This window comes from Lampetra fluviatilis, chromosome 68 (genome assembly GCF_964198595.1).
Source record: "Lampetra fluviatilis chromosome 68, kcLamFluv1.1, whole genome shotgun sequence".
NCBI classification, from domain to species: domain Eukaryota; kingdom Metazoa; phylum Chordata; class Hyperoartia; order Petromyzontiformes; family Petromyzontidae; genus Lampetra; species Lampetra fluviatilis.
Window position 1 is genome coordinate 2,551,059 of NC_136342.1, and position 15,825 is coordinate 2,566,883.

At 59.4% G+C, this 15,825-nt stretch overlaps 1 protein-coding gene across 1 annotated transcript in view; it reads left to right on the forward strand.

The window, feature by feature from the left end:
* Positions 1-15,825, forward strand: part of LOC144952578 (valine--tRNA ligase-like) — a 54,052-nt gene that overhangs the window by 23,740 nt on the left and 14,487 nt on the right. Inside the window, 9 exon segments of the mRNA XM_078883049.1 lie at positions 1,641-1,729; positions 4,717-4,807; positions 5,543-5,675; positions 6,354-6,458; positions 7,444-7,602; positions 11,334-11,427; positions 11,918-12,026; positions 13,025-13,095; positions 14,345-14,470. Of these exon segments, the coding sequence (XP_078739175.1) occupies positions 1,641-1,729; positions 4,717-4,807; positions 5,543-5,675; positions 6,354-6,458; positions 7,444-7,602; positions 11,334-11,427; positions 11,918-12,026; positions 13,025-13,095; positions 14,345-14,470 (977 nt within the window).

Consider the following 15,825-nt stretch of genomic DNA (forward strand, 5'->3'; position numbering starts at 1 on the left):
TGGTGGTGGTGGTGAGGGTGGTGGTGGTGGTGAGGGTGAGTGTGGTGGTGATGGTGGTGGTGGTGAGGAGTCCTGGTGTCGTTCGCCTACAAGGTGGAGGACTCAGGTGAGGGTGAGGGTGGTGGTGGTGGTGAGGGTGGTGGTGGTGGTGGTGAGGGTGGTGGTGGTGAGGGTGGTGGTGGTGGTGAGGGTGGTGGTGGTGAGGGTGGTGGTGGTGAGGGTGGTGGTGGTGGTGAGGGTGGTGGTGGTGAGGGTGGTGGTGGTGGTGAGGGTGGTGGTGAGGGTGGTGGTGGTGAGGGTGGTGGTGGTGAGGGTGGTGGTGGTGGTAGTGGTGAGGGTGGTGGTGGTGGTAGTGGTGAGGGTGGTAGTGGTGAGGGTGGTGGTGGTGAGGGTGGTGAGGGTGGTGGTGGTGGTGGGGGTGGTGGTGAGGGTGGTGGTGGTGGTGGTGGTGAGGGTGAGTGTGGTGGTGATGGTGGTGGTGGTGAGGAGTCCTGGTGTCCTTCGCCTACAAGGTGGAGGACTCAGGTGAGGGTGGTGAGGGTGAGGGTGGTGATGGTGGTGGTGAGGGTGGTGGTGGTAGGGGTGAGTGTGGTGGTGGTGGTGGTGGTGGTGAGGGTGGTGGTGAGGGTGGTGGTGAGTGTGGTGGTGGTGGTGGTGAGGGTGGTGGTGGTGGTGGTGGTCTCCCCCGTGTCTCCCCGTGTCTCCCCCCGTGTCTCACTGCGTCTCCCCGTGTCTCACCGTGTCTCCCCGTGTCTCCCCGTTTCTCCCCCGTGTCTCCCCGTGTCTCCCCGTGTCTCCCCGTGTCTCCCCGTGTCTCCCCGTGTCTCCCCGTGTCTCCCCGTGTCTCCCCGTTTCTCCCCGCGTCTCCCCCGCGTCTCCCCCGTGTCTCCCCGTGTCTCCCCGTGTCTCCCCGTGTCTCCCCGTGTCTCCCCGTTTCTCCCCGTTTCTCCCCGTGTCTCCCCGTGTCTCCCCGCGTCTCTCCGCGTCTCCCCGTGTCTCCCCGTGTCTCCCCCGCGTCTCCCCCGCGTCTCCCCGTGTCTCCCCGTGTCTCCCCGTGTCTCCCCGTGTCTCCCCGTGTCTCCCCGTTTCTCCCCGTTTCTCCCCGTGTCTCCCCGTGTCTCCCCGTGTCTCCCCGCGTCTCCCCCGCGTCTCCCCCGTGTCTCCCCGCGTCTCCCCCGTGTCTCCCCGTTTCTCCCCCGTGTCTCCCCGTGTCTCCCCGCGTCTCCCCCGCGTCTCCCCCGTGTCTCCCCGCGTCTCCCCCGTGTCTCCCCGTTTCTCCCCCGTGTCTCCCCGTGTCTCCCCGTGTCTCCCCGTGTCTCTCCGTTTCTCCCCCGTGTCTCCCTGCGTCTCACCCTTGTCTCCCCGTGTCTCCCCCGCGTCTCCCCCTGTCCCCCCGTGTCTCCCCGTGTCTTCCTCGTGTCTCCCCGCTTCCCCCCCGTGTCTCCCCGTGTCTTCCTCGTGTCTCTCCACGTGTCTCCCCGTGTCTCCCCGCGTCTCCCCCGCGTCTCCCCGCGTCTCTCCTGTGTCTCCCTGCGTCTCACCCTTGTCTCCATTCACGTCTCACCCTTGTCTCCCCCCCCCCCTTGTCCCCCCCCCCTTGTCCCCCCCCCTTGTCTCCCCCCGTTGTCCCTCCGGCGTAGACGAGGAGGTGGTGGTGGCGACGACGCGAGTGGAGACCATGCTGGGAGACACGGGCGTCGCAGTCCACCCCGACGATCCCCGCTACACGGTGAGGTCGCGGGAGGTCACGGAAGGTCACGGCAGGTCACGGCAGGTCATGGGAGGTCACGGCAGGTCTCGGTGGTTTGCGTCTCTCTCTGTGGCCATAGTGAACATTGTGGTTGATGTTGTGGTCGACGCGTTGGTTGATGGGGTCAACGTGGTGGTGGTTGTTGCATTGGCTAATGGGGTTAACGTGGTGGTGGTGGTTGATGGGGTTAACGTGGTGGTGGTGGTGGTTGATGGGGTTAACGTGGTGGTTGTCGTGGTGCTGGTTGATGGAGTTAACATGGTGGTGGTGGTGGTGGTTGATGGGGTTAACATGGTGGTGGTTGATGGGGTTAACGTGGTGGTGGTTGATGGGGTTAACGTGGTGGTGGTGGTTGATGGGGTTATCGTGGTGGTGGTGGTTGTTGATGGGGTTAACGTGGTGGTGGTGGTTGTTGATGGGGTTAACGTGGTGGTGGTGGTGGTTGATGGGGTTAACGTGGTGGTGGTGGTTGATGGGGTTATCGTGGTGGTGGTGGTTGTTGATGGGGTTAACGTGGTGGTGGTGGTGGTTGATGGGGTTAACGTGGTGGTGGTGGTTGATGGGGTTATCGTGGTGGTGGTGGTTGATGGGGTTATCGTGGTGGTGGTGGTTGTTGATGGGGTTAACGTGGTGGTGGTGGTGGTTGATGGGGTTAACGTGGTGGTGGTGGTTGATGGGGTTAACGTGGTGGTGGTGGTTGATGGGGTTATCGTGGTGGTGGTGGTTGTTGATGGGGTTAACGTGGTGGTGGTGGTGGTTGATGGGGTTAACGTGGTGGTGGTGGTTGATGGGGTTAACGTGGTGGTGGTGGTTGATGGGGTTAGCGTGGTGGTGGTGGTTGTTGATGGGGTTAACGTGGTGGTGGTGGTGGTTGATGGGGTTAACGTGGTGGTGGTTGATGGGGTTATCGTGGTGGTGGTGGTGGTTGATGGGGTTAACGTGGTGGTGGTGGTTGATGGGGTTATCGTGGTGGTGGTGGTTGTTGATGGGGTTAACGTGGTGGTGGTGGTGGTTGATGGGGTTAACGTGGTGGTGGTGGTTGATGGGGTTAACGTGGTGGTGGTGGTGGTTGATGGGGTTAACGTGGTGGTGGTTGTTGATGGGGTTAACGTGGTGGTGGTTGATGGGGTTATCGTGGTGGTGGTGGTTGTTGATGGGGTTAACGTGGTGGTGGTTGTTGATGGGGTTAACGTGGTGGTGGTTGATGGGGTTAACGTGGTGGTGGTTGTTGATGGGGTTAACGTGGTGGTGGTGGTTGTTGATGGGGTTAACGTGGTGGTGGTTGATGGGGTTAACGTGGTGGTGGTGGTTGATGGGGTTAGCGTGGTGGTGGTGGTTGTTGATGGGGTTAACGTGGTGGTGGTTGATGGGGTTAACGTGGTGGTGGTGGTTGATGGGGTTAGCGTGGTGGTGGTGGTGGTTGATGGGGTTAGCGTGGTGGTGGTGGTTGTTGATGGGGTTAACGTGGTGGTGGTTGATGGGGTTAACGTGGTGGTGGTGGTTGATGGGGTTAGCGTGGTGGTGGTGGTGGTTGATGGGGTTATCGTGGTGGTGGTTGATGGGGTTATCGTGGTGGTGGTGGTGGTTGATGGGGTTATCGTGGTGGTGGTTGATGGGGTTATCGTGGTGGTGGTGGTGGTTGATGGGGTTATCGTGGTGGTGGTGGTGGTTGATGGGGTTATCGTGGTGGTGGTGGTGGTTGATGGGGTTAGCGTGGTGGTGGTTGATGGGGTTAGCGTGGTGGTGGTGGTGGTTGATGGGGTTAGCGTGGTGGTGGTGGTGGTTGATGGGGTTAGCGTGGTGGTGGTTGATGGGGTTATCGTGGTGGTGGTGGTGGTTGATGGGGTTATCGTGGTGGTGGTTGATGGGGTTATCGTGGTGGTGGTGGTGGTTGATGGGGTTATCGTGGTGGTGGTGGTGGTTGATGGGGTTATCGTGGTGGTGGTGGTGGTTGATGGGGTTAACGTGGTGGTGGTGGTGGTTGATGGGGTTAGCGTGGTGGTGGTTGATGGGGTTAGCGTGGTGGTGGTGGTGGTTGATGGGGTTATCGTGGTGGTGGTGGTGGTTGATGGGGTTAACGTGGTGGTGGTGGTGGTTGATGGGGTTATCGTGGTGGTGGTGGTTGATGGGGTTATCGTGGTGGTGGTGGTGGTTGATGGGGTTATCGTGGTGGTGGTTGATGGGGTTATCGTGGTGGTGGTGGTGGTTGTTGATGGGGTTAACGTGGTGGTGGTTGATGGGGTTATCGTGGTGGTGGTGGTTGTTGATGGGGTCAACGTGGTGGTGGTGGTGGTGGTTGATGGGGTTATCGTGGTGGTGGTGGTTGTTGATGGGGTCAACGTGGTGGTGGTGGTGGTGGTTGATGGGGTTATCGTGGTGGTGGTGGTGGTTGATGGGGTTAACGTGGTGGTGGTGGTTGTTGATGGGGTTAACGTGGTGGTGGTGGTGGTTGATGGGGTTAACGTGGTGGTGGTTGATGGGGTTATCGTGGTGGTGGTGGTGGTTGATGGGGTTAACGTGGTGGTGGTTGATGGGGTTATCGTGGTGGTGGTGGTTGTTGATGGGGTCAACGTGGTGGTGGTGGTGGTGGTTGATGGGGTTATCGTGGTGGTGGTGGTGGTTGATGGGGTTATCGTGGTGGTGGTGGTGGTTGATGGGGTTATCGTGGTGGTGGTGGTGGTTGATGGGGTTAACGTGGTGGTGGTGGTGGTTGATGGGGTTATCGTGGTGGTGGTGGTGGTTGATGGGGTTATCGTGGTGGTGGTGGTGGTTGATGGGGTTATCGTGGTGGTGGTGGTGGTTGATGGGGTTAACGTGGTGGTGGTTGTGGTGGTGGTGGTTGTTGATGGGGTTAACGTGGTGGTGGTGGTGGTTGATGGGGTTAACGTGGTGGTGGTTGTGGTGGTGGTGGTTGTTGATGGGGTTAACGTGGTGGTGGTGGTGGTGGTGGTTGTTGCGGCTGACAGCACCTGCGAGGTCGCTTCGTACTGCACCCGTTCTGCGGCCGCCGCCTGCCCATCGTCCACGACGACTTCGTGGACACCAACTTCGGGACAGGTGACCCACCCCCACCCACCCCCCACCTCCCCCCACCCCCCCCACACCCCACCCCCATCCCCCCACCCCCCCACCCACCCACCCACCCACACGGCCACCCCCCACCCACACGGCCACCGTGACCCCCCCACCCACCCACCTCCCCACCCACCCACCCCACCCACCTCCCCACCTCCCCACCCACCCACTCAACCCCCCACCCACCGTGAACTCACCCACACGGCCACACTTTGCACATTATGAGCCGACAGACACAGCGAGACAAAGACAGACAGAGAGACACATTAGACAGACAGACGTGTATGTGTGTATGTACATACGTGCGTGTGCGTACGTGCGTGTGTGTGCGTACGTGTACACGTGTGTGTGCGTGCATGTATATACGTGTGTGCGTGCGTGTGTGTACGTGCGTGCGTGCGTGTGTGTGCGTGTGTGCGTGTGTGTGTGTGGGTGCGTGTGTGTGCGCGTGTGTATGTACGTGTGCGTGTGTGCGTGTGTACACGTGTGTACGTGTGTGTGTATGTACGTGTGTGTATGTGTGTGTGTACGTGTGCGTGTGTGCGTGCGTGTGTGTGGGTGCGTGTGTGTGCGCGTGTGTATGTACGTGTGCGTGTGTGCGTGTGTACACGTGTGTACGTGTGTGTGTATGTACGTGTGTGTACGTGTGTGTGTACGTGTGCGCGTGTGTGTGTATGTACGTATGTATGTGTGTGTGTGTGCGTGTGTGTGCGCCAGGCGCGGTGAAACTCACTCCGGGTCACGACCCCACGGACTTTGAGTGCGGGTCGCGGCACGGCCTGGAGACCGTCACCATCCTGGACTCGAGCGGCACCCTCATCAACGTGCCGCCACCCTTCCTGGTGAGCCGGCATCGCCACCATCGCCACGGTGACCACGGTGGTGGCGGTGGTGGTGACGACGGTGACCGTGGTGGGTGGCGGTGGTGGTGGTGGTGTTGATGATGATGATGGTGGTGGTGACAACGACGGTGACCCGTGGTGGTGGTGGTGACGATGGTGGTGTTGATGATGATGATGGTGGTGATGGTGGTGATGGTGGCGATGGTGATGGTGGCGATGGTGGTGATGGTGATGATGGTGGTGGTGATGGTGGTGATGGTGGTGGCGATGGTGGCGATGGTGTTGGTGATGACGGTGGTGATGGTGTTGATGTTGATGATGGTGGTGATGGTGGTGATGATGGTTGCGATGATAATGTGATGATGGTGGTGATGGTGGTGATGGTGGCGATGGTGGTGGTGGTGGTGATGATGGTGGCGATGGTGGTGATGGTGGTGGTGGTGATGGTGGCAATGGTGGTGATGGTGGCGATGATGGTGGTGATGGTGTTGATGGTGGTGTTGATGTTGATGGTGGTGTTGATGGTGGTGGTGATGGTGTTAATGATGATGATGGTGGTGGTGATGGTGTTGATGATGATGATGGTGGTGATGGTGGTGATGGTGGTGATGGTGATGATGATGGTGATGATGATGGTGATGTTGATGGTGTTGATGGTGGTGATGGTGGTGGTGATGTTGGTGTAGGGGAATGCGCAGGTTTGACGCTAGGGTGTCGGTGCTGCGTGCGCTGGAGGAACGTGGTTTGGCACGCGGAGTCACCGACAACCCCATGGTGGTGCCCATCTGCAGGTGACCATCACCAACATCACCAACATCATCACCAACATCACCAACATCATCACAAACATCACCATCACCAACATCATCATCATCACTACCATCATCATCACCACCATCACCACCATCATCGTCACCATCATCATCACTGCCATCAACAACATCACCAACATCACCACCACCATCATCATCATCATCGTTACCATCATCATCGTTACCACCATCAACATCGCCACCAACATCACCACCAACATCACCAACATCACCAATATCACCACCACCACCATCATCGTCACCACCATCATCGTCACCACCATCAACATCGCCACCAACATCACCAACATCACCAACATCACCAATATCACCACCACCATCACCATCATCGTCACCACCATCATCGTCACCACCATCATCATCTTCACCAACATCACCACCAGCATCATCATCATCACCACCATCAACACTACTATCAACATTGTCACCATCACCACCACCGTCACCGTCACCAACATCACCACCATCGCCACCATCAACATCTTCACCAACATCACCACCACCACCATCATCGTCACCACCATCATCATCTTCACCAACATCACCACCATCATCATCATCATCACTGCCATCAACATCTTCACCAACATCACCACCATCATCGTCACCACCATCATCATCACTACCATCAACATTGTCACCATCACCACCGTCGCCACCATCAACATCGTCACCAACATCACCAACATCACCACCACCACCATCATCACCAACATCACCACCACCGCCAACATCGCCAACATCACCACCACCATCGCCGCCGCCACCACCAACATCACCAACATCACCATCATCACCAACATCGTTACCATCACCAGCACCACCAGCACCACCACTGTCGTCGCCGCCACCAACATCACCACCATCACCAACATCACCAACATCACCACCACCACCATCACCAACATCACCAACATCACCGCCGACCTCTCCCCGCCCGCAGTCGCTCCAAGGACGTGGTGGAGCCGCTGCTGCGGCCCCAGTGGTACGTCCGCTGTGCCGACATGGCCGCCGCCGCATCGGCCTCGGTGCGCAGCGGCGAGCTCGCCATCGTGCCGCACGCCTTCCGCAAGACGTGGTTCTCCTGGATGGACAACATCAGGTGCGGGGACACAGTCGGGGGTTTGTGTGCGGAAGAAACTAAACGTGGGCGCGCGGTGTGACGCACACCAGCTGCGATTACTACGGCTGAGGGCCATGTGTTGTGACGACGGTGGATGATGATGATGTTGGGTGGGTGGGTGGGTGAGTGGGTGGGTGGGTGGGTGAGTGAGTGGGTGGGTGGGTGGGTGAGTGGGTGGGTGAGTGGGTGGGTGGGTGGGTGGGTGAGTGGGTGAGTGAGTGGGTGAGTGGGTGGGTGGGTAGGTGGGTGGGTGGGTGAGTGATTGAGTGAGTGGGTGAGTTGGTGGGTGAGTGGGTGGGTGGGTGGGTGAGTGGGTGGGTAGGTGGGTGGGTGGGTGGGTGAGTGAGTGAGTGGGTGGGTGGGTAGGTAGGTGGGTGGGTGGGTGAGTGGGTGAGTGGGTGGGTGGGTGGGTGGGTGAGTGGGTGAGTGAGTGGGTGGGTGGGTGGGTGAGTGAGTGGGTGAGTGGGTGGGTAGGTGGGTGGGTGGGTGAGTGAGTGATTGAGTGAGTGGGTGAGTGGGTGGGTGGGTGGGTGAGTGGGTGGGTGGGTGGGTGGGTAGGTAGGTAGGTGGGTGAGTGGGTGAGTGGGTGGGTGGGTGAGTGAGTGAGTGGGTGGGTGGGTGGGTGGGTGAGTGAGTGGGTGAGTGGGTGGGTAGGTGGGTGGGTGGGTGAATGATTGAGTGGGTGGGTGGGTGAGTGGGTGGGTGGGTGGGTGGGTGGGTAGGTGGGTGGGTGGGTGAGTGGGTGAGTGGGTGGGTGGGTGGGTGAGTGGGTGAGTGGGTGGGTGGGTGGGTGGGTTGGTGAGTGGGGTGGGTGGGTGAGTGACTGAGTGGGTGGGTGGGTAGGTGGGTGGGTGGGTGAGTGAGTGGGTGAGTGGGTGGGTGGGTGAGTGGGTGGGTGGGTTGGTGAGTGGGTGGGTGGGTGAGTGGGTGGGTGGGTGGGTGAGTGGGTGAGTGGGTGGGTGGGTGGGTGGGTGGGTGGGTGGGTGGGTGAGTGAGTGGGTGGGTGGGTGGGTGAGTGGGTGAGTGAGTGGGTGAGTGGGTGGGTGGGTGGGTAGGTGGGTGGGTGGGTGGGTGAGTGATTGAGTGAGTGGGTGAATTGGTGGGTGGGTGGGTGAGTGGGTGGGTGGGTGAGTGAGTGAGTGGGTGAGTGGGTGGGTAGGTGGGTGGGTGGGTGGGTGAGTGATTGAGTGAGTGGGTGAGTGGGTGGGTGGGTGGGTGGGTGAGTGAGTGGGTGGGTGGGTGAGTGGGTGGGTGGGTGGGTGGGTGAGTGGGTGAGTGAGTGGGTGAGTGGGTGGGTGGGTGGGTAGGTGGGTGGGTGGGTGAGTGATTGAGTGAGTGGGTGAGTTGGTGGGTGGGTGAGTGGGTGGGTGGGTGGGTGAGTGGGTGGGTAGGTGGGTGGGTGGGTGAGTGAGTGAGTGGGTGGGTAGGTAGGTGGGTGGGTGGGTGAGTGGGTGAGTGGGTGGGTGGGTGGGTGGGTGGGTGAGTGGGTGAGTGAGTGGGTGGGTGGGTGGGTGAGTGAGTGGGTGAGTGGGTGGGTAGGTGGGTGGGTGGGTGAGTGAGTGATTGAGTGAGTGGGTGAGTGGGTGGGTGGGTGGGTGAGTGGGTGGGTGGGTGGGTGGGTAGGTGGGTGAGTGGGTGAGTGGGTGGGTGGGTGGGTGAGTGGGTGAGTGGGTGGGTGGGTGGGTGGGTGAGTGAGTGGGTGGGTGGGTGAGTGAGTGGGTGAGTGGGTGGGTAGGTGGGTGGGTGGGTGAGTGATTGAGTGGGTGGGTGGGTGAGTGGGTAGGTGGGTGGGTGGGTGAGTGGGTGAGTGGGTGGGTGGGTGGGTGAGTGGGTGAGTGGGTGGGTGGGTGGGTGGGTTGGTGAGTGGGGTGGGTGGGTGAGTGACTGAGTGGGTGGGTAGGTGGGTGGGTGGGTGAGTGAGTGAGTGGGTGAGTGGGTGGGTGGGTGAGTGGGTGGGTGGGTTGGTGAGTGGGTGGGTGGGTGAGTGGGTGGGTGGGTGGGTGGGTGAGTGGGTGAGTGGGTGGGTGGGTGGGTGAGTGAGTGGGTGGGTGGGTGGGTGAGTGGGTGAGTGAGTGGGTGAGTGGGTGAGTGAGTGGGTGAGTGGGTGGGTGGGTGAGTGGGTGGGTGGGTGGGTGGGTAGGTGGGTGGGTGGGTGGGTGAGTGATTGAGTGAGTGGGTGAATTGGTGGGTGGGTGGGTGAGTGGGTGAGTGAGTGAGTGGGTGAGTGGGTGGGTAGGTGGGTGGGTGGGTGGGTGGGTGGGTGAGTGATTGAGTGAGTGGGTGAGTGGGTGGGTGGGTGGGTAGGTGGGTGGATGGGTGAGTGGGTGGGTGGGTGGGTGAGTGAGTGAGTGAGTGGGTGGGTGGGTGGGTGGGTGGGTGAGTGAGTGGGTGAGTGGGTGGGTGGGTAGGTGGGTGGGTGGGTGGGTGAGTGATTGAGTGAGTGGGTGAGTGGGTGGGTGGGTGGGTGGGTGGGTGAGTGGGTGGGTGAGTGGGTGAGTGGGTGAGTGGGTGGGTGGGTGGGTGGGTGAGTGGGTGGGTGGGTGGGTGGGTGAGTGGGTGGGTGAGTGGGTGAGTGGGTGGGTGGGTGAGTGAGTGGGTGGGTGGGTGAGTGAGTGGGTGAGTGGGTGGGTAGGTGGGTGGGTGGGTGGGTGAGTGATTGAGTGAGTGGGTGAGTGGGTGGGTGGGTGAGTGGGTGGGTGGGTAGGTGGGTGGGTGGGTGAGTGGGTGAGTGGGTGAGTGGGTGGGTGGGTGGGTGGGTTGGTGGGTGGGTGAGTGACTGAGTGGGTGGGTGGGTAGGTGGGTGGGTGAGTGAGTGGGTGAGTGGGTGGGTGGGTGAGTGGGTGAGTGGGTGGGTGGGTGGGTTGGTGAGTGGGTGGGTGGGTGGGTGGGTGAGTGGGTGGGTGGGTGGGTGGGTGGGTGGGTGGGTGAGTGGGTGGGTGGGTGGGTGGGTGGATGGGTGGGTGAGTGGTTAGGTGAGTGATTGAGTGGGTGGGTGAGTGATTGAGTGGGTGGGTGAGTGGGTGGGAGGGTGAGTGAGTGAGTGAGTGGGTGGGTGAGTGAGTGGGTGGGTGGGTGAGTGGGTGAGTGGGTGGGTGGGTGAGTGAGTGATTGAGTGAGTGGATGGGTGGGTGAGTGAGTGGGTGGGTGGGTGGGTGGGTGAGTGGGTGGATGGGTGGGTGAGTGATTGAGTGAGTGGATGGGTGGGTGGGTGAGTGAGTGGGTGGATGGGTGGGTGAGTGGGTGGATGGGTGGGTGAGTGGGTGGGTGGGTGAGTGGGTGGGTGGGTGAGTGGGTGGGTGGGTGGGTGGGTTGGGTGAGTGGGTGGGTGAGTGGGTGGGTGAGTGGGTGGGTGGGTGAGTGGGTGGGTGGGTGTTTGGGTGAGTGAGTGGGTGGGTGGGTGGGTGAGTGGGTGAGTGGGTGGGTAGGTGAGTGGGTGGGTGAGTGAGTGAGTGATTGAGTGAGTGATTGAGTGAGTGATTGAGTGAGTGATTGGGTGAGTGGGTGGGTGAGTGATTGAGTGAGTGATTGAGTGAGTGAGTGGCTGAGTGAGTGAGTGAGCGGGGTAGGTGGCTGGCTGCGCGTTTGAGCGTGCATGGCTGTTACCATTGAAGGGTGACACGCACGCCTCTGTATCTGTGTCGCGTGGCCGCGCTCCTGCTGATGATCTCGGTGAACGTCGGCGCCGATCCGGCCGCCCCGTGTGCCCACAGGGACTGGTGCATCTCCCGGCAGCTGTGGTGGGGGCATCGCATCCCCGCGTACCATGTGACCATCCAGGGGGGCGGCCACACCACCGCCAGCCCGGTGAGACACTCGGCACTACCGCACGGCGGTGGTGGCGGTGGTGGTTGTGGTGGTTGTTGTGGCGGTGGTTGTGGTTGTTGTTGTGGTGGTGACGGTGGTGGATGCAGGGTGACGATGTGGATGAGCTGTGGGTGAGCGGTGGTTGTTGTTGTGGTTGTTGTGGTGGTCATGGTGGTGGTGACGGTGGTGGTGCTGGATGCAGGGTGACGATTTGGATGAGCTGTGGGTGAGCGGCGGTTGTTGTTGTGGTTGTTGTTGTGGTGGTGGTGGATGCAGGGTGACGATGTGGACGAGCTGTGGGTGAGTGGTGGTTGTGGTGGTGGTTGTGGTGGTGGTTGTTGTGGTTGTTGTTGTGGTGGTGACGGTGGTGGTTACGGTGGTGGATGCAGGATGACGATGTGGACGAGCTGTGGGTGAGCGGTGGTTGTGGTGGTTGTGGTTGTGGTGGTGACGGTGGTGGTTGTTGTTGTTGTGATGGTGGTGGACGCAGGGTGACGATGTGGACGAGCTGTGGGTGAGCGGGCGCTCGGAGGAGGAGGCGAGGGCAAAAGCGGCGAAGAAATTCAACGTTGACCCCCAGCTCATCCAACTGCGGCAAGGTGACCCCCACCGTGACCCCATCGTGACCCCCCCCACCGTGACCCCACCGTGACCCCCCCATCGTGACCCCATCGTGACCCCACCGTGACCCCCATCATGACCCCCACCGTGACCCTACCGTGACCCCATCGTGACCCCCATCGTGGTCATCACCACCAGCAATTGCAACATCGCCCTGAACGTCGTCAGCATTCGCATCGTCGCCATCAACAACGCGCTCAACACCGCCACCGTTATGAGCAGCCTGCACCCACATTGTGGCGGCGGCGGTGGTGGTGGTGGTGGCGATGGTGGCGATGACGATGGTAGTGGTGGTGACAATGGTGATGGTGGTGGTGGTGGTGGTGGTGACGGTGACGGTGGTGATGGTGGTGGTGATGGTGGTGGTGGTGGTGGCGATGACGATGGTAGTGGTGGTGACAATGGTGATGGTGGTGGTGATGGTGACGGTGGCAATGACGATGGTAGTGGTGGTGACGATGGTGGTGGTGGTGATGGAGGCAGTGACGATGGTGGTGGTGGTGGTGGTGGTGATGATGGTGGTGGTGGTGGTGGTGATGATGGTGACGGTGGCAATGACAATGGTAGTGGTGGTGACGATGGTGACGGTGGTGATGACGGTGGTAATGGTGGTGACGATGGTGATGGTGGTGACGATGGTGACGGTGGTGATGACGGTGGTAATGGTGGTGACAATGGTGATGGTGGTGGTGATGATGGTGATGGTGGCGATGACGATGGTAGTGGTGATGATGGTGATGGTGGTGGTGATGATGGCGATGGTGGCGATGACGGTGGTAGTGGTGGTGATGATGGTGATGATGGTGATGATGGTGATGATGGTGGTGACGTTGATGACGGTGGTGGTGGTTGTGGTGGTGATGGTGATGCTCTATCCACTGCTTGCACTGATTGTGTTCACCCTGTGTCCTTGTTGTCGTTGTTGTTGTTGTTGTTGTGCTTGTTGTTGTTGTGGTTGTTGTTGTTGTTGTTGCAGACGAGGATGTGCTGGACACGTGGTTCTCATCCGGACTCTTCCCCTTCTCCATCTTCGGTTGGCCCGACGAGGTGAGATGGTGGTGGAGATGGTGATGGTGATGACGATGGTGGTGGAGATGGTGATGGTGATGGTGGTGGAGATGGTGATGGTGATGATGATGACGATGGTGATGACGATGGTGGTGGAGATGGCGATGGTGGTGGAGATGGTGATGACGATGGTGATGACGATGATGATGGTGATGACGATGGTGGTGGAGATGGCGATGATGATGGTGATGACGATGGTGATGACGATGGCGATGACGATGGCGATGACGATGGCGATGGCGATGGTGATGGAGATGGCGATGACGATGGCGATGACGATGGCGATGACGATGGCGATGACGATGGTGATGACGATGGTGATGACGATGGTGATGACGATGGTGGTGGAGATGGCGATGATGATGGTGATGACGATGGTGGTGGAGATGGTGATGGTGATGACGATGGTGATGACGATGGCGATGACGATGGTGATGACGATGGTGATGACGATGGTGATGACGATGGTGATGACGATGGTGATGACGATGGTGGTGGAGATGGCGATGACGATGACGATGGTGATGATGGTGGTGATGACGGTGGTGATGACGGTGGTGATGACGGTGGTGATGACGGTGGTGATGACGATGGTGATGACGATGGTGATGACGATGGTGATGACGATGGTGATGACGGTGGTGATGACGGTGGTGATGACGGTGGCGATGACGATGGCGATGACGATGGTGATGACGGTGGTGATGACGGTGGTGATGACGATGGTGATGACGATGGTGATGATGACGGTGACGCTCCACTGGCGATGACGATGGTGATGACGATGGTGCTGACGATGGCGATGACGATGACAATGGCGATGATGACGGTGACGGTGACGCTCCACTGGTGATGTTGCTGCCAGCGATGCCGGTGACGATGTTGCTGGTAGTGACGATGTTGGTGGCGATGATGACGACGACGACGATGACGATGGTGATGACGATGGTGATGACGATGGTGATGACGATGGTGATGCCGGTGACGATGTTGCTGGTAGTGACGATTGGTGCTGGTAGTGACGATGGTGCTGGTAGTGACGATGGTGGTGACGATGACGATGGTGATGACGATGGTGATGACGATGGTGACGATGGTGACGATGGTGATGACGATGGTGCTGGTAGTGACGATGGTGATGACGATGGTGATGACGATGACGATGGTGATGACGATGGTGATGACGATGGTGACGATGTTGCTGGTGGTGACGATGGTGACGACGTAGACGGAAGAGCTGCGCGTGTTCTACCCGGGCGCGCTGCTGGAGACGGGTCACGACATCCTCTTCTTCTGGGTGGCGCGGATGGTCATGCTGGGACTGCGGCTGCTCGGGAAGCTGCCCTTCAAGGAGGTGGGCGCGTCACGTTGTGCCGTGTCTCTCTCTGTGTTCACATTGTGCCGTGTGTGTCTCTGTGTTCACGATGTGCCGTGTCCCTCTCTGTGTTCACGATGTGCCGTGTCTCTCTCTGTGTTCACGATGTGCCGTGTCCCTCTCTGTGTTCACATTGTGCCGTGTCCCTCTCTGTGTTCACGTTGTGCCGTGTGTGTCTCTGTGTTCACGATGTGCCGTGTCCCTCTCTGTGTTCACATTGTGCCGTGTGTCTCTGTGTTCACGTTGTGCCGTGTGTCTCTCTGTGTTCACGATGTGCCGTGTCTCTCTCTGTGTTCACATTGTGCCGTGTGTGTCTCTGTGTTCACGTTGTGCCGTGTGTCTCTGTGTTCACGTTGTGCCGTGTCCCTCTCTGTGTTCACGATGTGCCGTGTCTCTCTGTGTTCACGATGTGCCGTGTCTCTCTCTGTGTTCACATTGTGCCGTGTCTCTCTCTGTGTTCACGTTGTGCCGTGTGTCTCTGTGTTCACGTTGTGCCGTGTGTCTCTGTGTTCACGATGTGCCGTGTCTCTCTCTGTGTTCACATTGTGCCGTGTGTCTCTCTGTGTTCACGTTGTGCCGTGTGTCTCTGTGTTCACGATGTGCCGTGTCTCTCTCTGTGTTCACGTTGTGCCGTGTGTCTCTCTGTGTTCACGTTGTGCCGTGTGTCTCTGTGTTCACGATGTGCCGTGTCTCTCTCTGTGTTCACATTGTGCCGTGTCCCTCTCTGTGTTCACGTTGTGCCGTGTCCCTCTCTGTGTTCACGATGTGCCGTGTCCCTCTCTGTGTTCACATTGTACCGTGTCCCTCTCTGTGTTCACGATGTGCCGTGTCCCTCTCTGTGTTCACGTTGTGCCGTGTCCCTCTCTGTGTTCACGATGTGCCGTGTCCCTCTCTGTGTTCACATTGTGCCGTGTCCCTCTCTGTGTTCACGATGTGCCGTGTCCCTCTTTGTGTTCACATTGTGCCGTGTCCCTCTCTGTGTTCACGTTGTGCCGTGTCTCTCTGTGTTCACGATGTGCCGTGTCCCTCTCTGTGTTCACGATGTGCCGTGTCTCTCTGTGTTCACGATGTGCCGTGTGTCTCTGTGTTCACGTTGTGCCGTGTGTCTCTGTGTTCACGTTGTGCCGTGTCTCTCTCTGTGTTCACGATGTGCCGTGTCTCTCTCTGTGTTCACGTTGTGCCGTGTCTCTCTCTGTGTTCACGATGTGCCATGTCCCTCTCTGTGTTCACGATGTGCCGTGTGTCTCTCTGTGTTCACGTTGTGCCGTGTCTCTCTCTGTGTTCACGTTGTGCCGTGTGTCTCTCTGTGTTCACGATGTGCCGTGTCTCTCTCT